At 42.2% G+C, this 27,959-nt stretch overlaps 2 protein-coding genes across 2 annotated transcripts; one reads left to right on the forward strand and one right to left on the reverse strand.

Moving 5' to 3' along the window:
- The first annotated feature begins 12,805 nt into the window (after window positions 1–12,805).
- On the forward strand, window positions 12,806–17,035 carry LOC115816831 (serine protease 23-like). The gene is made up of 2 exons (XM_030779975.1): window positions 12,806–13,180; window positions 14,627–17,035. Exon 2 carries the CDS (start codon window positions 14,640–14,642, stop codon window positions 15,774–15,776), a length of 1,137 nt encoding a protein of 378 aa, XP_030635835.1. The 5' UTR covers window positions 12,806–13,180; window positions 14,627–14,639; the 3' UTR covers window positions 15,777–17,035.
- Window positions 17,036–18,018: 983 nt separating this feature from the next.
- tmem39a (transmembrane protein 39A) lies at window positions 18,019–26,249 on the reverse strand. Its single transcript, XM_030779906.1, has 9 exons — window positions 25,987–26,249; window positions 24,177–24,369; window positions 22,060–22,282; window positions 21,718–21,801; window positions 20,839–20,993; window positions 20,034–20,361; window positions 19,420–19,607; window positions 18,802–18,922; window positions 18,019–18,470 (listed from the first exon to the last, which is right to left on the reverse strand). Exons 2-9 carry the CDS (start codon window positions 24,287–24,289, stop codon window positions 18,231–18,233), a joined length of 1,452 nt encoding a protein of 483 aa, XP_030635766.1. The 5' UTR covers window positions 24,290–24,369; window positions 25,987–26,249; the 3' UTR covers window positions 18,019–18,230.
- Window positions 26,250–27,959: the final 1,710 nt, after the last annotated feature.

A 27,959-nucleotide genomic window follows, 5' to 3' on the forward strand; every position in this document is an offset into this window, starting at 1 on the left:
TTCTGATGTAAGTGGGAGTGTTTCCTAATAAAATTATGTCCCATAAGCACTCATTTAAGAGAACCATTGAAAACTTATCCCAGTGGATCTTATTGGCAGAGTCATATATCATGTGTTTTGCTTCCAAAACATTTCAGCATCACTGGTTGCATGTCAAGGCTTTGTCAGTACAGCCAACGTGTTGCTGCTTTTCTCCTCATGTTCTGTTCCCAATGCCTTCGACGTCCCACCCCTCTGACCTGGCCAGATCGATCTCTTTGCATCTCGTTCTCCCGTTCGGATCGTTTAGTGCGAACCCCCGAAACTTCCGCCTCTCCACCATCTCCGACTACGATTATATTCATCTCATTTTACAAACTGTGATCCTATTGTACCAGTCACACCACATGACACGGTATTAATTAACAAGTACTATACTGAACTCAGTTCTCAGTTCTCAATCTTGTTTATTTTATTTTATTTTTTGCTCCTTTCTTCACAGTCATTGTTCCTGTTGTTGTTTCACAAGCCTCTAATGCCCCCCCTCAACCCTAAAATTAGTCTTTGAAGTTTTCAGTCGTGACCCCTCCCTCATTCATGGCCTTTCTCAGAGGTCTGTGAACCACACCACAAATCAAAGAGTTCACTCTGGGTTCTGCTGCCACTCGTGACGGGCTACCAAGTTCTTGCAGTGTTTTATTTCTACGTATGGATAAACTATTGTCATCTTCAAACATTCACCCAGTACAAATAAATTGCAATTATGTCCTAACAGAATAACCACAGTGACTCATAATTACTTTTTCATGAGGAGTAGAAAAGTAACAATACAGTCGTCATTTGTGGCCTTCACTGTTACACGACAGGGCTCTGATTATTACCAAACGCTAATTTAGTTTCTCCACAGAATGAATGAAGGAGGTCTGCTTCGGCACTAAATAAACAGAATTGCTCTTGACAGCTCTGGTTCGGTTATAATTCAATGGGTTCGCTTATTAAACAAACAAGCCTCAGCTTTTGTCCATATGTGATCATCTAAGACCCACAGTGGAAAGGTAACTGTGATCAATGCGCTGCATGGCTGTGATGGCTCTGCAGCTGTGAGTATTCAGTTCACTTTTATTGAGATAAGAGGCTAAGGTTAATCACAAACAGAGTGGTCTCCATGTCAATACCTCATAATCACTGGGTGGTGCTACGCTCATGTTTTTCCAGCAGTACATGCATTCAAATTAAGCCAAGTTATTCAGAAAACCTCACAGGAACCGAGATGCTGTGTAGCTTAAACATAACGACCACATGTTTGTAAATCTGTGCGTACAGAATCTTAACTCCATTTATGACATGGTTTTAGTGGATTCAGTTTTTCCAAACAGGACTGTAAAAGGAGGACTGCACCTAATATGTGTATGAGAGTGTGTGTGTGTGAATGTGTGTGTGTATGAGAGAGAGTGTTTGTGTATGTGTGTATGTGTGTGTGTGTGTGTGTGTGTGTGTACATTTGTGAATGCATGTATGTTCATTTGTCAATGCTAATACTATTTCAGCGTGTATTCCAGAGTCAGTAACTTGACTTCTGGAGATGCTGAGACATGATACGTACACCAAGGCTCCAGCGAAGAAAGAGAACGTCAAGAATCTCGACAACATGCCAAAACAAACAACAGGGTATCTGTCAGTTCTGTGGATTAGTTCTTGAGAAATAGTCTGTATATCAACAAAGCAAAAGAGGTAGCAGGCTGCACAAGGTCTGTACACTGTCAGCCAATGTTAGGTCGGCCACCTCTGGCAGACTCCTTACATTCCCATTCAAAAGTAGCAATCACCTAACCAGCAACGTTTAAACCCACTGTACACCAGAGGGAAAAGAGAATAAATAAATGAATAGATAAGTCAATAAATAAATAAAAACAAAGGGGATTTCTGTCTAGGTTTTTTTTTTTTTAGACAAATATTTTTCTCTTGAAAGCTACCATTCAGAACTGTGTGTCACTGTGTCCTAAAAGCACTGTTTTGTAATGGTCATGAAGTCATTGACCTGAACCAGAACTACAATGCTATCTCGTTCCTTTGGCCATCCCTCTGGTTACTGATCACAGATGCGAGAGGTCAGAAAAGAATTAGGATTGTTATACACAAATTCATAATTCAAAAAACGACAGCATTAAACCTCACTGGTAAATATGCCAATGGTAACCATGGTCACCAAATGAGACCGCAGAGAGATGTGAAAAGGACCAAATCAGATCCACAAAGACCTGTTCTTTTATACTGATCTCAGGACCACTATAACAAAACCCTGCTCTGTGTAGCAGATGAACTGTTATGCACTGTGAAGCACATGGCCCCTGCCTTTAGGATATACAGTAAACTCTCGATATGGGCACCCGTTCAACCGAGGGCACAGAGGAACGGTCATCTGCAGTAAAGGAAACAGACGTAGTCGGGCAGACAAAGCAGATGGCTTCCACAGTTCTCCCTTCCAAATTCCTCTTTCCCAATCCCCTCCTGGTTCCTAATACTGTCTGCCCCACACTGATAATACACCTCATTTATCATCATCACTGCGTTACTATCACAGTTCAGCTACAGCACATGCAGCGGTGCCTACAGGTAGTGCAGGATATGACCCGATACAAAAGAGGCCTGAGTCAGAGTCTAATGTGATGTCAATGAGACATATACAATGGGATCTAGTACAGGCTATCCTACACCACCTCTGTGCAATGGTAGTTCAAATAATTCCCCATACATTAAACATAAATACATATGCTTATGAAGTCATTACTGGGCTCAAAGTATTACTGATAATATAATCATCACTAAGAGTGTTGGTGACTGGTATAATGGAGAGATTGACAGTAGGATAGTGGATAATTCAGAAGCCAACTCTGAGCTAGTCATTATGTCATAAAATGTATCTGATGCCAATGAATACTCAAGTGACATTGAGGAAATTATATCAAATTTGGCAGATAAGCTTTAAGCTTACACCCATGATCTACATTGCTTATGTTGGCAGATGGTAATGGACTCATACAAAGTAAATATAGCACATTTGTCTTCAATACATTTTCAGTTTAACGCTTAGTCTAGCACATACACACCACATTCACACACACACACACACACACACACACACACACACACACACAACACAACACATGCAGACACACACACACACAGACACACGCAGGCACACACACGCACAGACACACAGCACTGTCAGTCTGAATTTAACGGTTGTATTGACCATGATGAACATTCATGAAGCACAGGATATGAATGTGTGTGTGTGTGTGTGTGTGAGTGTGTAACTGTGTATCTGTGTGTACCCCCTATGTGTACGTTTGTGGAAATGAAAACACACGTTTATGACATCACGGCGTTCCACCCTACGAAGCAAACACAATGAAAGGAAAAAACAGTAACCCTACCGTCTCGTGTAGCGGAAAAATAATAACTATATAAAATGCTGTTCTGATGTGGAAGCAGTGTGGGAATAACATTATTCCAAGTGTGAAAATAGATGGAAAACCCCGGGGCAACCGGGGGAGGACGTGACGCAGCACAACAAAGAGTCTTTCCCATAAGAAACTCCAAAGGTCTCATTAACCTCCAGTTAATGGTGATTCCTGTTGATTAGAGGTTACCATGGTAACTTTGGGCCATGGCATCTGTGTAGAATTGCTCTAAGACTTCGTGTAGGCCGGCCTTATGACCAGGGCATACCTGTCACTGAGGCTCCAAGTAACAGGATGTATGAGCAGTATATGGTCATTTTATTGCCTACGCTTAAGAACAAAGGTGGACACAAAAACAAAGGCAAATCTTACCACAAACGTGAAGGCTATGAAAGTAGCAGTGAGGAATCGAACATGAAGAGTGGCTTAGACACTCTGAGAATGAGTAGACTCCACAAACTAAACTGAGAAACACAAGGGGTGAAAATATACACAGGCTGATGAGATAACAAACAGAAAACAGGTGAAACTAATGATTGAATAACAGATGGTCTGAATTGGTGATCAGTAGTCCAGCAACGCTGAACGCTGACGGGTAGAATGTGAGTAGGAGGGAGATGATGGTGTGAGGATATGGTGAAATATGTATATGGTGAAATCTGTATGGTTTGGCTGACTATGCTACTGTAGATGAGACATATCATTAGAAACCCAAAGCTAGCTAAATAAATAGCGCGAGAAAATCTTCATTTGTGGTAGCAATGTTACTGATTAGCTATTCCACATGTCTTTGGGCACAGTTTAAGAGGGAAAATACAGAAAGCATGACCAATACTGAATTTGAATGTTTGGCAGAACACAGTCATTGTGTGTGTGCATGTCTGTCTGTGTGTGTGTGGTGGTGGGGGGGGGGGGGGGGGGGGGGGGGATGAGGAGAGAACATGGAGGCTGATGAAACAGTGTGATCATTGCTGACTGACAGAAGTTTTAGAAAGCTGAATGTGAGACTCTGTCCAGCTCTCTGTGGTTTTGATGAGGCTTCCTACTGACGCCGATGCTTTTACTACCACCCACATCACCGGAGCCTGTAAATTCATAAGGCCAAAGGAGGGAGAATTCCATCTTGTTTCTGTGTGTGTGTGTCTGTGTGTCTCTCTCTGTGTGTGTGTGTGTGTGTGTGTGTGTGTGTGTGTGTGTGTCTGTGTGTGTCTGTGTGAGTGTGTGTGTGTGTTTAAATGTTTATTATTCCTTGTTTGGTCTTGTTGTTTGCTCTCTTTTTGATAAATTAATTATAAAGAGGCAGATGGCAGGTGGGTCCAAAACTCACTCATCAATTCCCAACTCCAGACCCACAATACGTCTTCATTCCTCTCCCCCTAATCTCACAGACAATGACTGAAGTCCAATGTTCACAACAATCTGAGCCTTTAACTGCCATAACAAAAAAAAAAAACAGCCCACAGAAATTAATGGCCATGTTCCTTCTGGATTCTCTCAGGAAATCCTGGGGATAAAGTTCTCATCATCACTCCAACCCTGACTCATTCATCCCTGGGCTAACCTCCTGTCCCACACCCCCTCTGACAACCGAAACCTCTTGGCTTAAAGCAAAAGAGAAGTCTCCAGTCCAACACAAACTGGGGGTAGACTACAGATTGTAGAATCTCCTGTCCATGCTGTTTGTGGCAAGGCTGGGAGCTGACCCGTAATGTTATTCCGTCTGAAAAAAGTTCTCATATCATATGAGTAATATGGGAACAGGTGTCCATACGGACTGACTCAGAACAGCTGAGTTACTGATATATCTGGTTTTTGACTTTTTCCTTTTGGTCACATGTAAGAAAATATCTTATAATAAAAAAAATAAGTATCATCACCACCCTTGGTAAACTCACAATGATGTGGAAAGCTACAGAGGACCTTTACAGACTTAGATGATGCTGTTATGATGTAATACTAATACAAATACAAAATAATTAAAAATATCTTGTAAGATATTGAAAACGAGTCAATTGGAGAGAATTGATGAAAACCGTGCCGTACGTGATGCCAGTTCTAGATACTGTAAAGAGAGCACAGGAAGAATCTAGCGACAATAATACAGAGAGTTTCCAGGTGACATGTTAAGATGGTACTGCCACTGTTTGTGAATTGCCAACTCAATCATTCAAGAATTAGAACAAGTGGATGTTTCGTTGTTTCTCTTGCAGCTGCAAGGAACTGTTTTTTTTTTCTGTCACGGAACAATTAAAGCATATTCATCTTTTCTTTTTCACAACACTCCCCGTGGGCCTGTTATTTTAAAGCTCTTTCTGAGTCATGATCATTTTATAATCTCTATAATATTTGAATTATGTGCTCTAGGCGTAACTTTGCGCCCACAGTGATTTAGCTGCTATTTCTTAATGGTTGATGACACAAATAAAATATTATTAAACTTAGTTCATAAGTGCGCAGTACAGTAAAGATTGAGGGTAAAATAAGGAATTGCATTACAAGGACGATGAGAAACCGCTAACCACTTGAACACCAGTGTTTCTCAACCCCAGTCCTCAGGACCAACCTCGCAGGCTTTTCTTGGTTGAGCCCACATTTATTCTGCTTGATTTAACTTGTCTATTAATCACTGAGTCCTCCATGAGTGGAATTAAGGTGTGTTAGTGCAGAGATCAAAAAGTGCTAGCCTCTTCAAAAACAAACTCAACAGAGCTGAAGGTCATGAAGGTCTATCGACTCATGAAGGTCTACCGACACATGAAGGTCTACCGACACATGAAGGTCTACTGATGCATGAAGGTCTACCGACACATGAAGGTCTACCAACACATGAAGGTCTACCAACGCATGAAGGTCTACCGACACATGAAGGTCTACCGACACATGAAGGTCTACTGACACATGAAGGTCTACCGATGCATGAAGGTCTACCAACGCATGAAGGTCTACCAACGCATGAAGGTCTACCAACGCATGAAGGTCTACCGACACACGGCACTGGGTACTTGGCCGCAGGGCACAATTTATGTCATTTATTCTCTTTTGCTCTTAATCTCTTGTCTGGCACTGGACTATTTGTGCAGATTTAGTCTTGGGGCAAAATGTAACTCATCTATCATTATGTTGTAATGACCAGTAAAATAAACACACGATGCAATAATTGACTTCTCTTGCAGATGGCAAAGTCGCTGGGGCATTTGCAGCTGTCTTGTGTCATGACCAAAGACCTTGACTGCATGCAGGTGGGGTCATCACTCAGCACCCTTCTATCCCATCATTCCTTTAAAAGCCATGTCATCCTAATGAACCTGTGTGAACAGACATCCTGCTCAAGAGCTGGATACTACACACACACACACATGCACGCATGCACACACACGCACACACACACACACACACACACACACACACACACACGCACGCACACACACAAATCTGTTTGCAGTATCACTGCAGAGAACACAAGGTACATGACCTAGGCAGAGTTTGTGAAACAATGAAACACAGCCTTCAATTCACACGCCACAGTAGAGACCTATAGAAACGTGACCTGGAGAGCAGGTTTCCCCTTATGGCAGAATAACTCACTTTGGACCACTATTGGATATATAAATATTATGGAATCAGCAACAGATGATGTGATAAATTCCCATAAATACACCTACAAAGGAACAATTAATCCAAGTGTGCATCCTGTCTCTTTTTTTTTCCTCTGGAAAGAAAGTGTGTCAGTAAGTGAAAAAATCACCTAGGCTAAACTGGAACACATTAAAAAAGGTCAAATGCAGTAAAAACATGAAACCAGAGCAATTCGCAACAATAGCTACCACGAAACTATGTTATAGTAGCCATGAAAGCACATGACATGAACTACAATTACCTACACGACCAGGAAAGGAACCCCGGCGCGTTTGTAACCAAAAACAATAGGTTACCTGAAACTAAGGGCAACAGAGATCAGTGATGGAGCAGTAATGAAGCATGACTAAGCTACAGTGATTACACCGTACAGCAAGTCTGTATCAGGTCTCAGAACACATGCACCAACTTGGCTTTTGTAATCTGTTGTTAAACTGTGTCCAAGGAAACGTCCCTAATTTGTTCAAATGTGCACATGCTACAGTGTCTTGCTCAAGTTGTTCTCTGTGCAGTCTGGGCAGAGGTACAGATGAGGCATCATGACATTGTGACTTGATTTAAACCCCTGTGTTTTTCTCTTCAGTGTGTGTGTGAGAGACTCACGCTCTTATCCTCATGTGTCTCAGACATTAACACTGTGAACATTGTGAACCTTCTTTCTACAAAAGATGTTCTTTTCCCTCTATACAGGATCTGATGTTCTTTTCTTTTTCAAACATCGTCTCTCTGCCACTGTTGTTGTTAGATATTGTTAGATCAGTAGGCCTATTGTTTATTGATATTGGTTGTCCTGCTGTGGCAGCAGGTGACGTGTGTCTTTCTGTGTCATTTCTGACATGGGAATGTTGAGGCGATCATGAAAACTGAGGGAGACTTATTTCAAAACCGACTGGGATTTCATATACTTGATCTACCGTAAGCAAAAGTATGCACACACATATAAATGCATACATACATAATTAGTGATACCCGTTTGTAAACTCCAACAATGACATCTGTATAATAATACGTCTGATGCCGTTGTAGCTAATACAGTTATGAGTACTACTATTACTCTGCTACTACTACTAGTGATACTAGTAATAAATATAATAATAACAGTAATAATATTAATAGTAACAACAGCAACAACACCACTGAATGAATTCTAATTTCCCCTGGACGTCCCTTTTAAAGTAGAAGGCAGTGTAGAGTTAGTTCCAATAAGTAATGGAGCCAGACCACCAAAACAACCATGTCCGGAATGGATTTACAGTTAATCAAACAACCTACCTATCAGTGCAGCTCTCAAACCTAAGTCCTTCTCAAATCACCACATGTCCTGTCAACAGAATAGTAATAATATAACTGTAATCACTTTGATATATTTCTACCATGTCAGGTTTTGATTATCAAAAATGTGAAGATATGAAAGGTACATATTGAATAAAGGTGTGATTCAAGGTGACTTCTGAACTCTGGTTGAGTGATACAGCTGAGAACAATGGCGAGGTCCTCGGTAAAACAACGCATCCAGTTATCTAAAATATACAATAACTCGCTAACTTTTAGATCCTTTGACATATAGATTTATTCTAGCAGTTGAAGTCAGCACACATTAGCGCCAACCATCAAAACTGAGTCATACTGAACGTGCCAGGCATCCAGCCGACAGATTTCAACAATATCGTGGGGACCAACACGTTGGGAGAGATAAGACCGAATATTTATTGACAGAAAAAGCAAGTCCCGGAAGGTGACTGTTATGGAGTGGTTTACTGGGAGATTGTTATTGTGCTTTTCTATCCACTCTGAGTGCGTCAGCTGTGTACACAGCCAAAGTCCTGGGCAGCATAGCCAAGCCACTCTGGATAAATGTTGTTTATAAAATGCGCGGCTTAGGATGTCCAGATCCTGAAGGTCAGATACCAGAGAGATGAGTGGACCAGCACTCTGTTCATGTTTTTTTTTTTTTTTTTTTTTTTTAACCAAATTATGTTTCAATTTGATTTCATGCATAATCCCTTCCATTATTGTGTCCATGACCACGAGGAAGAAAAAAAAAAAAAAAAAAGAGTGGGTATACTGGGGTTCTTTTTTTCCACAATCATATTTCAGCAGATACTGAAAAACATGAGGTATGAAGCCAAATTGCTAATTACGCACACCATAACTGTGAGTTCATTCCAAAGCTTACTATAAACAACCAAGCTAAAACATAGACATATGTTATGAGAGATAATGAAACTAGATTCCCTAGAAATGCACGGACACACAAGTCCTATGTATACATTAGTGCATGCTAATTATGTGTCTATGTGTGTGTGTGTGTGGGGGTGTATTATATTATACTGCAGGGAATATGGCATTACTTAGTCAAAACAGAATAGACAGGGTTCATGTCACACAAGTCACTGTCAGAGGGTCCGCTCTCTGGTCTCTCACAACATCTGATTCCCCAGAAACAACTCTCAGATGGTGGGAAGAGTCTGTTTCTTATCCTGCCTACTGTTTAGCACAGATTGTGGATATTAATCTGGCACAGAAATATTACTGAATGTTTTGGTCACATCCCAAATAACTTCACGGCCTTTTTTCTGGCTCTGCGGTTCCTTATGGTTCTGAGCAAAACAGCTGTTTTGTCATGGACTGAACTACAAAGGCAAAAGACAAAGATTTCTGTCACTGTGTGTGTGTCTATGTGTATGTGTGTGTGTGTGTGAGAGAGAGAGTGAGAGAGAGAGAGAGAGAGAGAGAGAGAGAGAGAGAGAGAGAGAGAGAGAGAGAGAGACTGGCTGTATGGTTTCAAGTGTGCAAGATCTAAGGGAAAAAACGGGGCCAACACTTTGGAGAATATCTCTTCTTGGCAACACCAAACATGACTTCAAAACAAACAGTCTCTTTCATAAAAGGTCCAAACAAACAGGATCTCTCAGACTAACACATTAAAAGGGAACCTCTCACATTATCTCCGTCAGATGTCTTTTCTCATACAAACCCAAAATACAGCTAAAATTCAGCACATGTGATCTGACAAACATGTACACAAATTGCTCTCTCGGGGCAGCACTTGCAGAAGTGTGAGTCTCCACCTATGTCAAAACACTGGTCATTTCACATCAGTTTTCTTACTCACAGCACCTATCAATCATGTTTTTCATTACAAAGCACTCAACACTGCAAGCCACCCAGCAGATGGTCACAAGAAGACAGATGAAGTAGGATTGAAAAAAAAAAAAAAATTTGGTTGCCATCCAAAAACTCTGCACAAGCAACCAAAATCCTTTGACTAGCCCTAGGGGAGCAGTGTCTACCTCAATTAATCACATCCATGCCTCATTCGCTCTCAAGAAAACATGTCCTCAAGAGGTGTTGTCCCTCTCAAAACTTAATGGCCCAGCCCGGGATGGCGTGAGGTTCTGTTGGCAGATATGTCTGACCCATTTTCAAATTTAAATTAACTGGGAGTTGGAGAACTCACTTCAATAAGAAATGCCCCTTCCACTTTTGCTAAACACAACCACCTGGACAATGACCTTGACTCCTAATAACTGTCATTTTTCTGTCCAGCAAACAGAACCACAAGAGACATAAATGTAGACATTCTTGAAGCCAGCCTGAATATATACTGTTGATGAGTGAACTTATAAAATGCCACAAACGCCAGGGTCGCTCTCTCTCTCTCTCTGACTCATTCATGAATCATGGGAAAAACAGGAAAGGGGAATTTTGGTCCCCTCTGTCCTCAAGGGAACCCCCCACCCCCACCCCCACCCCCACATGCACACACACACCTTGGAGGGCTGGTTTCTCTTCATGCACATCTGTTAAGCAGAGAGGAAGCTGATGATCAATATGTAAAGAGATGTCACACCCTTACAGAGAATAATGTGGTTTTTGTCCTGGCATAGATACCTTGCTTGACTGCACAGAGCGTGTTTATGGCAGTCATGTGAAAAAGTTTCCAAATTCACAGTAGTTTTTCTTTCTTGCACAATCCTTCTAGCAAATGGTTTTAAGGAAGCTTAAGTTTACTCTAGGTTTAGCTTAGGTTTTAGTTCAGAGGTATTTGAGATTTTAACTGATACTTGACTCATTCCATAGGCATGTTTCTCACAGTGCAAAGAATGCAAAGACGAAACTGCCATGTTAGTGGCTTTCAACTTCATGTCATTCATCAACTGCCATCAATATTACAATTTAAAAAACTCAAAAAAACTGAAAGTTTTGTCCCACGCAAATGTAACCAGATTTCAGGATACATTACAAGCCTGAAAATATAATCTAGTAATCTAGTGAGTTAACACCAATAATATTTGTCATGTTAAAAAAAATACCAAAAATGCTAAAAAAAAATTAGCAGAATAATTTTTGCTTTCGAAGAAAGATCTTTAAGATATTACATTAAGAGACAACCAGCTGTTAAAAGCACAATTTAACTATGATACAGCTAGAGACACATTACCGCTGGTATACTGGAGTCTACACTGTATAATTCATTATTAATTATCCATAGCTTGTAACTTTCAAGACTCTAATATGATGTCGGTCTTTATCTGGAGATGGTGAAGCAAAAACAGTGATCTCTCTTATTAATATAGGGACACAATATCAGACAGATTGAGAGAACGTGGCCAGATGATGGGGTTTCTGGGCATAGGTGGGCGGCAATGGAATCTTGCAGTCTTCAGCGCAGCCATAGCAACCAGACCGACAGCCTCAGACAGACAGGCTTTTCATCTCCTCATGGTTCCACCCACCACTAGACTGGGGTTAAAGTCATGATCCACGCACAAGAATCTTTGGCGCTTCCCTCTCCTCTTCCTTTTTGTTCTCTCTTCCTTGTTTGTCTGGCTCAACTGAAAACGTTGACTACCTCTCTGTCCCTTTGCTAAATTTGCATTCTCTTGTTTTTTTTTTTTTTTTTGTATGCTCTCCAAATGGGCCAAGGGTAGTGTTTTTTTTTTTATGCATAGTAATTTTATATTTAGATTCTAAATGTACCATTTTGAATAGTGCTGTACATTCCAATTCATCTTACTGGAACAACACACTCTTATTGCGCCTTTATTGTACTCATGTCATTTATGTTAATGATTTATTTTTGTGCACCAAGCAAGGAGCTGCTGCAAGGAAACCCAGAACTGTGTGCTGTGCATGCAGATACTAACACACTGAAAACTTGAAAGAATTTGCATTCTCTTAACATTCAGAGACGATCCTTGTGCTCTTACTTTATTAAAAGATTGAGGAGCTGTATACGTAGGCCCTACACCAAAAGGGGTGATCACAAGTACCCTTGGATCCAAAAACTCACCAGCCAATGAAATATAACTATATCGAATAACTTAATTTAGCAACATGATTGTAACAATGCCAACCAGCCCGCAAAAATTACAATTCTGTGTTCATATAAATGTTTTATAATAAGCTTTGAATGTTTTTATGTTATCAGTGTGGTAATAATTTGTCCAGAATATACAAAGTTCTAACTCTCCGATCGGTACTTGCTGCTTTTTACATCGACATGGGTATAAAAGTCTGATCGCATACATCCGTTTGACACTCTTTTCCACAGCGCGCGTGAGTGCTTGGCTTGCTCATATGCATGATATTCGAGAGAAAGGAATAGATTCCCAGTCACGTGTCGGGTAACAGCACTCCTCTTTAGAACGCTCGATAGCGCTGGTCCGTCCTGTGGACAGTGTCACTTCCATTGGAAAACATGTAGTGAGGATAAACTGTCTTCGGACGCCAAGGAGTGCTTTGTGGGAAAATTCTATGAAATGATTCCGAAAAAAGGAGGGAGAGCGCAAAACTTCTAAGGCGTTTTATCCGTTCCATTACTCTACTTGTGGATATTTTTTAACGGAATGCTCTCTCCTTACAGGAGTTGCTCCTTCTAATGCCCAGGCAATAACAGACTTAAGTTACTGGGGTAGTGACACCTGCCCGCAAAAACGGGTCGTGTAGTGAACCGCCTCATTACCTGACTATCTTAAGGCCAGCCGAGGCTCTTTGCTAACTTAAGGAAACTTTTAATATTTAGATTTGAATGAACTAGAACAAATATCAGTCGCAAAGGACCAGGAAAGAAAGCGAAGGACTCACTGACACGCAAGGTAATGGTCCTCAAAACCTTTCAATTAACAAATGTCTTGTCTGTGCGTAGGTGATCGCATACGACCAAGTGGCTTTTACGCAGAACGTCAAGGTTTTTAAAATAACTGGTTAATTCAGGGACATCACGAAAATAATCCAATTACTTTAAAATTGTGTCTTCTGCTGAGACTCAGAGTCGTGTATGACAAAGAAAATTGTTCTCTTTATAGGTGATTAATCCTCAGGACTCCAATACCACTTTGAGAGTAAAAATTGCCGGAGCGTACAAACAACTTTAATACAGGCGTAAGCTACAGTTTTTGCAACTTTGTCAGTGCTTTTGTGATGCAAATATTGAACTATTCAACACAAACAGGCCACAGATAGGCGACTCTCCTAGTATCAAGCTTTTGTAATACATCTTGTGGAATTTTGAATCTCCGTGTTCCATCGCATGTAATTTCTTTATGTGCCCTCACAGTATTAATATTTTTAACACACTCAGTACGTCTAAAATAAGTCTACAAAAACGACTCATTGTCAATAATACATTCATAGTTTCCGAGGCCATACGCAAAAAAAAAAAAAATTCTCTGTGGCGAGGAGCATCCATTGCTCTAAATTTAATAACATGACGTCCTAGTTTTAAGCCCCCAATGTAGCCAACGTCAGCAGGGCCTCTCCAGCCTCTAAAACGTCCCCAGGGAATGGCTCATGGAGCACTGAACAACCACGTATAGCACTTGACCCCCGACCTTTGGCTTTTGGCATGGAATTATTTATTTTTTTGCTGCTGCTGTTGCTTGTATGAAGTTGAAATGTATAACTGTCCAAATTCCTCCAGAGATCAAAATTCCAAAGGACTCATTTTAGTCCCCTGAGTACTCCCAGACGGGTGACTAAAAATACCACTAGGCTCTGTCTAAAGACGTTTCTCAGCCTCAAAAGCAGCCCCATCCCTTCAGGAAATGTCTGGTATTTCTTTACCACCATTGGTATCTCTAAATTATCAAAGTTAGGGTTTGTTGATAGTTAGATAGCAGCTGATCATACACTCATCATACACCGTGCATGATCTCTCAGCAGTGCAACAGTACTCTCAGGTTTATAGTAAATCATCAGTAGTCATATATGATAATTAATGGAGTGGTGTTGGGATTAGGGTTCATGCATAAATCTCAGAGTCAGCTGGTAGTAGTTTTGATTACTGGTTCGAGTCGTGCATTAGTTGTCATGCTAATGTTATGCTAATGAGGACAGGACATGGATTCACTGGCCAAGAAGTGCAAAGAAAGTTTAGTAAATATCAGTTAATATCAACCTGACGCATGTTCAGGAAATGTGAAGGTGTGCGTTCTCTGATCTGTAGTAAACCTAGCCTTACTGAGCGAATTATCTCTATGTCAACAGCCTTTCAGTTCAATCTTTAAAACCCATCATGGTTCACACTCTTTTGCTTGTTCCAGGTGTTCATCACTCATGGCACAGTCACACCCTCTACTTCTCCTCCACCTCCTATTCCTCCTGCTCTCCGCCACACCCAGCTCACCCCAGAAGCCTCTATGGCCTATGCAACGTGTGCCGGTGGTCCTGCCTCAGCAGACGGAGGATCGCCCACCCCCCCATTTTCTGTCCCCAGCCCAGCTAGAGGTGCTGTCTAATTGTGGCCCCGAGTGCCACAAGCAAGCTCCTGTGCCCAGCTACTGGGACCTACGAAGTTTCCTGTCCTACGAGACACTCTATTCCGACGGCCGGCTCACCGAGACCTCGGTTGGGATCTACGGCTTTAACCCGGCAAGCCTCCATACTTCCGTTTCACAGCCCACCGGTCGCTCCAGAGCCAAACGACAGATCTTCGGCCACGATGGCCGCTTCAGCATCGTGGGACGAGACTTTTTGCTGAACTACCCCTTTTCAACAGCAGTAAAGCTCTCCACCGGCTGTTCCGGAACTTTGGTGGGCGACAAACACGTGCTGACGGCTGCCCACTGCGTACACGACGGCAAGAATTATGTTAAGGGCTCCCAGAGGCTGAGAGTAGGCTTCTTGAAGCCACAGCAACGAGATGCACCAACCACCACCAATAGTACTAAAGGCGTCCCAGCTGACAAGATGAAGTTCCAGTGGATCCGAGTGAAGCGTACCCACGTCCCTAAAGGTTGGATCAAGGGCACAACTAACGACATCGGCATGGATTACGACTACGCCTTGCTGGAGCTGAAGAAGCCCCACAAGCGGAAGCACATGAAGCTAGGGGTCAGCCCTTCATCCACCAAGTTGCCGGGCCGCCGCGTCCAGTTCTCAGGCTTCGACAATGACCGCCCAGGCCAGTTGGTCTACCGTTTCTGTAAAGCCAACGACGAGACGTATGACCTGCTCTACCAGCACTGTGATGCTCAACCAGGTGCCAGCGGCTCAGGGGTCTACGTCCGCATGTGGGACCGCCGGCGTCGACGCTGGGAACGCAAAGTGATCGGCGTCTTCTCTGGGCACCAGTGGGTGGACCGAAACGGTATCCCTCAGGAGTTTAACGTGGCAGTACGTGTCACTCCTCTCAAATACGCCCAGATCTGCTACTGGATCAAAGGCAATTATGTGGACTGTAGGGAAGGATAAGGCATTTTTTGAATATAGATGGTCGTTCTTGGTTGTCATACATGAGGCAATGAATTTTCAATTTACATCCATTAAATAGTAAAAAAAAAGGCACTGTATGTGGGTTGTTAGTAATAATCGGTTAATTATACAATAACAGGGGAGGAAAATTTAACCACTATGAAGATAATATGGCACTGATTTCAATGCTAATTTGCTAAGAGGTGCAATATGGGAGAATGCTATCCAGCCATGCAAATTTATGCAGGAATGCATCTTGTGCTTATGCATCTTGGCTAGAGATAAAGTAAAAACAAAGGTCACAATGGACATTTGATATGAATTAGGATCTATGGTTAGATTACATTCATGCTTATTTCACTCAAACACTGGGTGCCCCGAAACACTTTCAGAATTCCTGCAATCATGCACTCATATATATTCTATTAACGTTTGCACAAATGCAATGTCACAAACATAATGTAGATATTTGTCCTGCTATATTCATAGTTAAACATCCGCACTATGCTTTAGCACGCTGAAACAAGTTTTGCTCCGTTGTACTCGGCTATCAAAGAAATGTCTATCAGTCAACTCAGCCTATAGGATTCCATGGGCCCCCAATGGGTAAATTCTACTGTTTTGCTCTTGTAACAGAAAATGACTTGTACATTCAGGCACATAGTAATCTGGCAGACACAAGAGACTGTTCTGTGTTTTTTTCTCAGCGTACATAACAAACCACTGAGGGCGAGTCCCAGTGCCCTGGGTAGACCGTGGCTTTTACCCTGCTTAGTGTAGCTCTTAACCCATACAATCCTACCATGAATAACTCACTTTAATGACCGCGAGCTATCTATACCTGTGGACATGTACGAGAGCTGGCACTGATGTATTTCCGTGGGCACAAGATTTTTCTTAACTTTTTATGTAATAATGAACAACTGTTCAATGACCAAAGGTGCTTTTATGCTACTTGTAGTGAGAAGAGATCCCAGAAAAACAATAATAGTAAAAGAAACAATATTCTAAAGCAATTTTGGCATGTGTGTATGGGAGTGGTGCTGACATGGAGTGTTTCTTGTCGCTTTGCTCCCCCCTGTGGCCCGAGAAAACATTTGAGGACCACCCTGCACTGTTTTATTTAACTTTGTTGGTGCTTTATAGCGACTTGCAGAGAGAGTTGGTTGGGCACTTTCGGTTCCCTAAATATGTGTTTATCGAAACCAATGTAAACACATTAAGTGGCATGAAGTAGTTTCCCTTATACCAAAGCTTTGTTTAAGGATCTTTGATACAGAATAAAACGTTGAATTTATTTGCATCCGGCATTAGTTTGGGCTCTTTTTTGTATAAACAATGAACCTTTTTTCTCTTTATCTTTCATGAATTGAACTTCATTATTTAAAGTCCTATTACAAGACTTGTGATACAGTTGTCATAACTTTTTTTTTCCTTCATTGTCCTCATCCAGAGCTAGCTTTCTTGACGACTCCAGTGTTGACTCATCAAGGAAACTAGCTCTGGATGCACCGTGATGGCAGCTAATACTTGTCCTGAGCAACAGTTTGGAGTGCAGCTTGAGAATTTTTGCAGTAACACACACACACACACACACACACTGTGTCAAAACACAGAATGCAGTTCAGCTGTTTTCATTTATTCATAATATCATTTTCAATGCTGTGTCGTGTCAAAAAAAAAATACTGCAAGCTGACAGTCCATGGGCCCTGCCCAACACCCATGTGGCCACGCCCACTGTGAATGCGAACAAGACGACCAAGGAAGTCCACTGGGTTTTGGCACCAGGTTAAGATGAACAAAGACAAATGACTCGCTTATGCTTCATTCTTTCAAAAGATGGCTGCAGTGTATTGACCTGAAAGTGGATGATACCCAAAGACTGTTCTAGAAAGGCTGAGACTCATTGAAGGCCAGAATGCCAAGCTATGAATGAATAATAACTCATAAAAAGGGCTGCAATAAATGGACAAGTGGATACAGCATTCACTATACAGGCCATGGACAGGACAGGCTATCTGATTGGTCAACTAAGCCAAAGACTCTGTCTACTGGCTTCTTGTCTTAAGGGCATCTTTGGCAGAAGACAGAGTGTTGCATGAGACACAGGTTACCAAGGCAACGACACTTAACCTCCCGCTGCTCGCAAAGGAGGAGGAGGAAGAGGGGCACACACAGCATCATGTCATAAATGCAAACGTCACTGGTCCCCCCCCATCCCTCGCCCATGTTTTTTTTTTTTGTAACAGTATACAAAATAAAAATATTTTCTTAAATAGATATAAACATCGCATGAAAAATAGAACCGTATCAAAAAAAAAAAAACAAAACAGTGTGAGTTCACAGTCATTTCATCCCTGGCTCCTGCACCAATCTCTAGGTCCCCAGGCAAGCAGGGGTAGGGGGAGGGATGGTAGTTTGAAGGCCAAGCCCTACCACCCTTTGCCGGGGCTTCACTGAGACTTCAGGCCCAGGCTGTTGCTGCTGAGGGGGTAAGAGTAGGCCTTGCCTAGGACGATACGGTCCCTCAGCAGTTTGAATAGCACGTAATAGTTGCAGAAGAGGATGAGGCCCAGAGACAGGGTATGGTTCCAACGCTCTGAGCGTAGCAGTGAGTAAAGCTGATACAGGACCACGCTCAACTCTATCCCTATCAGGAGGTTCAGGATCCGCAAGGGTTTATGAAACAGGAACTGTAACATAAGGAGAGAGAGAGAGAAATAAAACACATAAAACTAAACTCATGAACTCAATAAGAACATCAACGCAATCATGAAAAGTTCATGTACAGAGATATTCCGTCACAATGAAATAAAAGCAAAATAAAAAAAAAAAAAAAGTTTGGGATATGCACATTACACAATAACTACCAGGACATGTATTTTGCACAGTACTGAATGCCGGTGCCAGTGATTTGATTGAGGTGTGTGTTTTGGACCAAACACTGGCTCTGTTAATACTACCGAACGCGTCAGTGACTCTGGACCGCTGAGAGGACTGGAGGCACATGGGAAGGATACTCACATAAAACCTGGCGTGAGACACATCAGAAGGCAACGCCACATTGTAAGGCCCCACGGCTTTGTATAAACAGCGGCTGTGTCGCACCAACACGCCCTGAGGCCAGATAGTACTCTCTGACCACCTAAAAGCAAAGGTCAGAAGAGAACATTTCTATTATTAGACTGTCACTTGCTGCAAAAACCAGCAGATGTCAAATCACAGATAACAAAGAATCATGTTTCTGCGACCAACAGACCCCTTTTTTGTGGACACTCTCTCCTTCATATCTGATAAGCCATTTTTTTCTTTTTGGGGAGGGGAGGGGAGGGGAGGGGGGGGGGCCCAGGTGAGGAGATTCTCCACATCGATCTCTGCTGAGTTTATTATCTGAACGTGCGTCTCTGTCGTACAGCTGTAGCGTGCAGACTTGTAGTGTAAAAATCAGTGCATTACCCGTCACCTCCAAAGATCTCCCATAACTTCCACAAATGCTGACATTCACAAAATCTGAGTTTTTTATTAACTTTTAACTGAACCAGTGAGTAGCGCTACTATATGGCATGTTGAAGCTATGGGAGGTGTTGAGGGTGTGTGGGGGGGGGGGGGGGGATGGGGATTTGATGGCGGTGAAGCACTCACATGTGTTGAGGAGCGTTGCTGTAGGAGCCGTGCTCCAGCCTCTGCCAGCGGCCCAGGTGTGAGGCGGAGCGGTGCAGCAGGTCGCAGTAGCTGGGCGGCAGCAGCTGACTCATCAGCATGACAAAGGCATTGATCCACACCATGATCAGGTGCTCACACGACCAGCGCATGTCGTAGTACTGTGTACTCTGGGAAAAGACGCACATACACACACACACAAACATATATAGGCTTATATCAGGCTTATATATGTAGCATACGTATACACAACAGAACTAAGAGCGATTCTGTGTTATATATGCAACTAAATATGTAGCTTATATGAGTAGCACACAGAAATACAACAGAACTCAGTGTGATTCCATGTCATATATGCAGCATGTATATATATGTAGCTAAATATGTAGCTTATATATGTAGCATACATAAATACAACAGAACTCAGTGTGATTCAGTGTTTCCGCCACTTGACACTGCAACAAAACTGACAGTCCAACATGAAAAATGACACATCTCAGATGGGCCAATGCTGCACTGAGACACCAGTGTAAAAACCAGTGTAAAAAGTCCCCCCTCCTGCAACACAAATCGGCCAAACTGGGTAGGATACCAACCTTAACAAAACAGAGAGGGAGAAAGGCCACATAGTAGGCGCTGAAGAGGGAGTTGAAGAGCACCTCCTTAATACGCCGGTTGAAGTCGCTCTTGAGCTCCTCTACCTCGCTACGGATGAGTTCGGGCGACGGGGGGCAGGTGTGGGCGGGGACATGGGCGGGACTGGAAAACTGTTCGCGCAGGTTTTCCCGCAGAAGCGTCAGGAAGTCTTTGGGCCGAAGAAGCGGTCCGTCGGACGACTCCTGCTCCGAGTATCCGCACTCGGTAGGGGCTGGCTGGGAGCGACCCTCCTGATGGAAGCAGCACAGTGGCACATACACTCCAAACCTGAAAGAAACAGCAAGACAGACCACGTCTGAATTCTCCTACAGACAGGACTCAAAACCGAGGCTTTTAAACACACATTTAAGCATACTGTATAATGGATTACTACTTTTCACTCACATGACCTTTAATGTTTAATCAAAATAAGCGACTTAACCCTGTCTTGTTACATGTTTTTTCTGTATTCACATGGTTACAGCCAAATGACACCATTGCTCATGCATTGCAAGCAGCCATGCGTGAGTATAAACCAAACTATATTATAGTTATACTTCTATGAAAAGGAGCGTCATTTCTAAATACAGATTTAAGATATGCTCCCTGTAAAAAAAAACACACTACGGTTAAAAGAATGACAAAAAAAAAACAGTTTAAATCCTAATTCAGGGAGTAGTGTACCCCTTCACTTAGATTAAAAAGCAAGCAAACAAACAAACAAACAAAAACGGGAGCAACAGAGACAAAGGCGAGGTGACTCACGGGTAGCCCAGGAAGAGCAGGTTGAGCACCGAGTGGTTCTTGAAAAGGTTGACGAGTGTCCAGCACAGAACCCAGCCGCACAGGGTTAGCAGGCTGAGCCGGGCCGCTATCAGAACCACGTAGTGCACTAGAGAGGAGGGGCTTGCCTGAGACGCCTGTGACAGTGGCATTGCGACAGGTCAGTTTCACTGACATCACATTCACAATGATTTACATCATCTCCGCATCACATTCTAGTTTTGGTTTTTGTGACACTGTGGGTTGGAGCAAGTAAAGTTGTGACACTCTTGTATATTGTGGGGATTAGTGATGCAACTACTGTCACTCAACACTTAGAGGTTTGTTTACATCAATGTAAGGAACTCGAGATATGAACAGAAAAATAAACAAAGGAGACATAAAGGCCATCTAACCGCCAAATATTTTTAGAGCACGTACAAACACGGAGTAAAGATGAACAACCGAAGACTTAATCTAGTTGCAAGATTACACTGAAGCAAGGTTCTTATAGGTCACAGGAAAGTACCTAAATTTTATGAGGTTTCATGAAAGTCGGCTTTGGTTTTCATAAAAGCTGCGTGATGCAGCAATGCTCTACATTTACTCTGCTCTTACTTCCTTCTGAAAACCACAGTCAGAATAATGGAATCATCATGGAAGATTTAGTAAAGTCAGTAGGCTTTTGTGAGGGAGGAAGCGTGTCATTTTACAGAATCTCCCTGATACAGAAGGGAAAAGGAAGAATGAAGGGCCATCGGATACCATTACAAAGCAGGTCTGCAGAAAACTACCGTAAAAATGAAGGAAGCGAAACTTTCACAAACTGATACTGAGGAAGATTAGTGATCAAAATGAGACAGGGTGCTGGAAAGCTGGTACCTCTGAAATGATGGTCCACACAAGTCTCCTGGCCAACATCACGGTGATAAAAATGGCCAGGTGGTAGTCCATCAGATGGAAGTTCTTCATAAAAAAAAAAAGGGGAAACAAATGATCAGAGTGTGTGTGTGTGTGTGTGTGTGTGTAGTTTACATGGTGGAACACTAAATGTGTAGAGTGTGAGTGTACACTGACTTTAAAATGTTCGGACAATTCTGAAACGACAGCTTGTGGTAGCAAGTAAATCAATCAACCAAAGAAGTGAAGCATAACAGGCAAAAGGAATAAGGCTCTGTGGATTTGTAACATCTGTGCATGTCTGTGTGTTTTGCGATTATATACCAGAGAGGTAGAGGCAGCAGGGTGGCTATAAGGGTACCACCATACAGTCCTGTATATGTTGATGTACTGCACAAACAATGCCACCAGCAGGTAAAGGAAGAGGAGGAACTCGAAAAGCAGACTGCTGTCCAATGGGAGGTCGGGGATTCGAGAGTGACGGACAGGCTCTGGCGTGATGAGGGCTGTGAGGGGCGGAGCCGAGAGACCCACAGAGTTACTGCTCCTGTTGGGGAGGGAGATGAAAGAGAGAATCACTGCTTCTGTGAGGTAGAAGGAAACGACCACAGACGCGGTTCGCGTGGACTTTGACTGTGTCCTTCACCCTCGGCTTCGGGGTCAGCTTTTTTGGGCCCTCTCCAGGATTTGCGAGATGAGAGATAAGGTACGTCTCGATCCGAGCCATAAACTGACATAAGGAGGGTTATGTGATGCGAAACAGCCGGGCTGAAATGGCTGAATGAGAGCTTAGCATTTTCAGGCTCTCCCAAATCTACAGCTGTAGAACGTCATCTGTCAGAGCAATGAAGTGTATTAAATGTTGCAGCAGGCGGTGAGAAAGAGCGTTCACCACTTTTTTCTTGAAGGAGACGGAAAAACAACGAAAACACGCCTTTCCACCTGCAGACAATGAAGGAATTTTATTGCTCCTGGTTCAGTTAGCAGATAAGTGTACACTGGAGTTTACTGATGAAATTACATTAAAAAAAAATGCCTTTGACATGTAAATTGACGCGGCAGTGACTTTGTGGTCAGATATCTCTTTGTAATTAAAAAGAAACCCTTGATCACCACACCCTGTAAAATAACCATTTTGATGCAGAGGGAGTGTGACACCAAGCACTACGAATATACTGCTTGGTGTCGCTTAATGGTATCATGTCACTGAATTCTAGAGCTGTTAAATATCTATGACTGATTACTGAACTTCAGTGACTGTGAACATTCCTAACTGTGGATGTGTAAACATTCTATATTATGCCAAATCACATCAAGGCCTGACCACAATAGCACGTGACTTCCCTGTGTTCAGGTATGTCACACAGTTAAACGTGCTCCAGCGAGTGGAGAACAGTGGAAAAGTTTTTTTTCCTTCTCTCTGTCTCTGTCTGTCTGTGTGTGTGTGTGTGTGTGTCTCTCTCTCTCTCTCTCTCTCTCTCTCTCTCTTCACCCATCTGGGCTTGCACTCTTATTCCCTTAGGGAAATATTTCACTCAAAGCAAACAAACCCTGAACTCGCTGCAAAAGCTTGTAGGCGTATACTTCGCTGCACCCTTTGTCAAACATGACACTACGGTAAACAGGGCAGTATGAATATATTTAAAAAAAAAAAAGTCTGAATGCATATCCTCAAGAGTGTCATTAATACAATAAAGGACAGTACTCTATCAATAACAAATCATTTCTCTCAAAAATCATCATGTAGTGACAATCTTCTTTGCAAAGGGGGAACTGACTGGCATCAGTGGCACCAAAGTTAACTACTATTGCGTAAAACAGTTATAATTCAAAACTTGAAGAGTTGTATATGGGCATGCGTGAATGAATCAGGCTTAGTGGCCTACTTTAGTAATATCCTCATAAACACAAGTAGGATTGAGCATGGGCACATGTGCTTGTGTGAATAGAGGGTGACCATCTGCTGTGAGTAAACCAGTTTAAATAAATGAGCTTCGATATTGCATTAGCTTAGTTATTGGGGGGAAATGCTGATCTAGGAATAAGATAGTGAAAGCATTGTATTCAAAACACTCAGCAACAGGAGCGGTACTAGGACAGTTCACTGGTATCATGAACCTGTTTTGACTATAGGCTTTGCTGTTTATTCATTAAAAGATTTGCGAAGAAAAAAAAAAATACAGAAAAGAAGAGAAAAAACAAAAAAAATCTGCATCTGCCAACTAGTGTAGATATGCAAATAACAGTGGAAGTAACGCATGAGCTACAATTCGCACAGCACACCCTTCTTTCAAAACACATGGCACATTCTTTCAACCCTATCAAGGCGCATTAACTCTCACTATTCACCTCTGACCAGAAACAACTCGGTGAAGATATCTGTCCTTCCCATCAATCACAGGCCAGGTAAGGAGCCGTGACTGTGATTGGGTGAAACTCACCTACTGCGGAGGCCTGTGCCGTTGCTGAGGCCGCCGCCCACCAGCGTCTGCAGGGAGGGCAGAGCCGAGCGGCTCAGCTGCTGTCTACTTGGACCCCTGCGGCCCCCGGGCATGTCCGGCTACCACGGCGACCACCACGACCCCTGCAGCTCCCTGTGACGTCCTCACAGCCCAGCCCTGTGCAGCCTGGCCACTGGAAAAAGAGTGAAACAAAAAAAACACCCCTCATTATACACTCCAAACAACATACATCAAACGATCCCATGAACCTGAGGGACCTCTGATCAGACTTATTCACAAGACCTGCGTCACATAACACACATTTAAGAAAATATAAAAGGTATGTTTGAGGAGAGGAGGAGGAGTTGAACCTGGATCACTTCAGTGGAACAATGATAATTATAATAAATCTCAAAGGAAATGTTTGCTGAACAGCCTGCTTATGGTCTGGAATAGCCAATCAGTATGTTCAGATGGTCGAAACTGAAACCAGTGTGGGCACGGGTACCGTTCTCAGTTGACTGGTTTAACATGGGAGGAGCTTCAGCAGAGATCTTGTGTACAGTAAGTCAACAGTGCTGAGGCAGAAGTGGATGCTACCATGTGCTTGATGACACAATTGTCTTATCATGTCATAGGATGTTAAGTCAAGGTAAGTACAAGTTTCACAAGAGCCAAAAGATCCACAGCCATAGGGTACAACTCCAATGGAGGGCAGAAGATAAGTCGGTAAATCCCACATTTACAAACCCAGTGTCAGAAAAGGACGCCCAAGCGTTCTCTTTCCAATTTTCTCTCAAACACACAGACACACACACACACTTGAAACACTGTCAACGCCCCTTCTAAGCAATCCGTAGACAGAGAACTCTTAATTCCTTGTCACCCATCCTACATAAAAGCAAAGACAGAGCAAGTGCCTGGGGAAAGTTTTCTGTAAAACCTCTTTACCTACCCCATTGGCGTCCTGGATACGCTTTCACCTCAAACAGTAAAAGAACCACAGTTTAGCCTTTTGCTGTGTCATAAGATATGATTTCTGCAGATTAAAGCTCGAGTCATTCATTTCAATGAAGAGTATTTTAACTAGTACCAAGGCAAACAAACTGTATCACAGTCTGTATCAACGTGCAATTCGTACCATTTGGTCAGGACAGTAGGAAACGGTTTTGTCGTTGTTGTCGCCGCCAACTGAGAACCCTTTACAGTCCAAAAAGTGAAACTGTTGTGTAAATGCGGAACTTAGCGAAACCACGCGCAATTTTGTTTAACGTCTCGTATGGATTCAACTAAATAGACAGTCTGCTATAAGCATATGGAGAAACATCGACCCCTTAAGACAAAGATCTGACGTCAATATACCATTATCAAAGAAAATACAGTGTTGTCCTTTGTAAGGTAGCTCACCCATCACACACGTATATTTTCACACGCTCCAGTTTAAATCAATGAATGTTATTTCAACAGGTAAAAGTTGATGCATGCCCAGTCTTACTCCATCATCGCAATCTTTTAAGTCACAGACGGGTGGCCAACCTACAGCTATTTCAATTTAATTAACTGCGCAAAGTGCATTTACGGTTTTACGTTTAAAAACGACTTGTTTTGAGGTATGTTTCAGTAAAAGCAACTAGACGCAGGAAGAGAAAATTGTAGTGACGAAGGTGGCTAACGTTGCTAGCTTAAAAGCTAACTGCAGCAGTTAGTTTACGAAGGGAACTTTTAGCTCCGTAGTTTGGTAAAGGGCATGGGCTGAAGTGAAGATAAACTATACGTGTGCAATCTTGTAAAAGTGAAACACAATACTCACACAACATCGATTAGGAACGGAAGGTTTGGACTCGGAGACATCAGTCAATCTCGGGCTGACTGGTAAACTGAGTCTGGAGCGAACATTTATCTCTCGTCTTGAAAAGCGGATATGGTCCAGAGTTCTTAAGACGTAGTTCGATTTAAAGTCGCGTGCTGTCTAGAACACTTACTGGAGCAATGCTAGTAATTTCTCGACGAAGTAGAACATAAAGTTTAAAAGTTATCTGAGTGCATTGCAACAGTGCGGTCCTTTCCTCAAAGAGACCGACGTGGCAAAGCAATGCCTCCTTCACCCCTACGTCATCTGTTCCGCGACGTGTTACTTCTGGCGCGCAGACGCACTGCGGTTTGGATATAAACACGTTTTAGCCACTGTACAGCCAAGGCCAAATGTGATCATCAGTAGTGGAATGGCAGCATCATGCAGATAAACGTCCGACTCGCATGTGTTTTTAACGTAGTCTGTCAAAATCTGCCAGTAAGCAATTACCAGCCGAGTATTTTAGATTTAAAATAATTTACTGTCAAATTTGTTGGTTTTGGAGAGGATGTAATGCAGGGCCTGGAATGATTTATCTCAGTGTAATGTTAGGGCGCCAAGAGTCCTCTGCAAAAAATGCAGTATCCGACATGCACTCTCAATTTACGACATGAAGGCTATAGGGTTGACAAAGTTGGCATGATATGGAGAAATAAAATAAACTGACTTCAGTCTTTGTCGTATAGGTTACATCCTGATTCTCGTGGTGAGATAAAGGTGATCTTTGGACGGCGGAGCTTCACCACACATTAACTGCTGGATTTAAACAAGTTCATTTAATGTGTCAAGTAAACGTCCGTGCATCAGTACTCGCGCGTTTCATTTTTATAACATATCAAAAGGTTCTTGCTGAAAAATTTTATAATATAATATCCTCAGTGAGATGAGTTGATGTAGTAACATGAAATTTTTGGTTTAAAAAAGGCACTCGTGATATTTGATGTTTAGGTCTTTATTCAAGAAATTTCAAATTCATATTATATCTCTAAACAGCACAGAATTTTAATAACTTATACCCCCACCGTATAAAATACAGTATACAAAAATGAGGATGAGGAAGCATAATTCTCCATGAAGCTCAAGGGAGCACGTTTTGTTCGTATGAACCAAACTCAACCTTGGTTCACACGGGCAAAACGTGTGCACAGAACTTTCCTGTCATAAGTTTTGGTGCATCTCTCAATGGAGATCTAGTGGCACTGTGTCTGTGAGTCATACACATAGAAGAGACTTCCAAAAAAAAAACTGAAAAGCTTCACAATATCAGATTAGGGATTTGAATAGAAACTTTATCTGAGCTTATGCAAAAACTGTACATTTACCACATAAGTAGAGAGGCCTGGACAGATAATACAAATAAAACAACTTTTTCTGGAAAGATAAAAAAGATAAACTAATTTAAAGTAAAATTCACATCCATTTGGATAAGACTTTAATTGCAACAACCAATCTGGAGAGCAGTTAATCCTCAAACAATGTTGTACAAAAAAAAAGCAAGCGCATTATTTACAAAGAGATATCTACATGTATAATGCAGAAGCAAATGGTCTTTTGGACCTTAATAGAAATCCAAAAAAAAAACAAAAAACACATTGACCTGAGCAGATAACCCCCTTATATTTAAATAACAATATGAAGACTTATACAGGTTCTCACACAGTTCCTCTCATTCTGTACTTCATTTTCATTTAGATGTTCACATCTTAACATATGTCTGTTTATTTACATTAGAACTCTCGTTATAAGGCACTTTGGAGTGTTTGTTCCAGGTTGTGGGAAAAAGTGTTGTTGTTTGTGGCGGAAAGGGGGGGGGGGGGGGGCGCAATAAGATTAAAAAAAAAAAAAGTCCTTCAGATGTCTGTACGAAAGTACCAAAAGCTCTTTAAGAATGAATTGTCGACCCAATAGATGAGGTGATCGTGTCTGTATAA

The sequence above is a fragment of the Chanos chanos genome, chromosome 7 (genome assembly GCF_902362185.1).
Source record: "Chanos chanos chromosome 7, fChaCha1.1, whole genome shotgun sequence".
Lineage (NCBI taxonomy): Eukaryota > Metazoa > Chordata > Actinopteri > Gonorynchiformes > Chanidae > Chanos > Chanos chanos.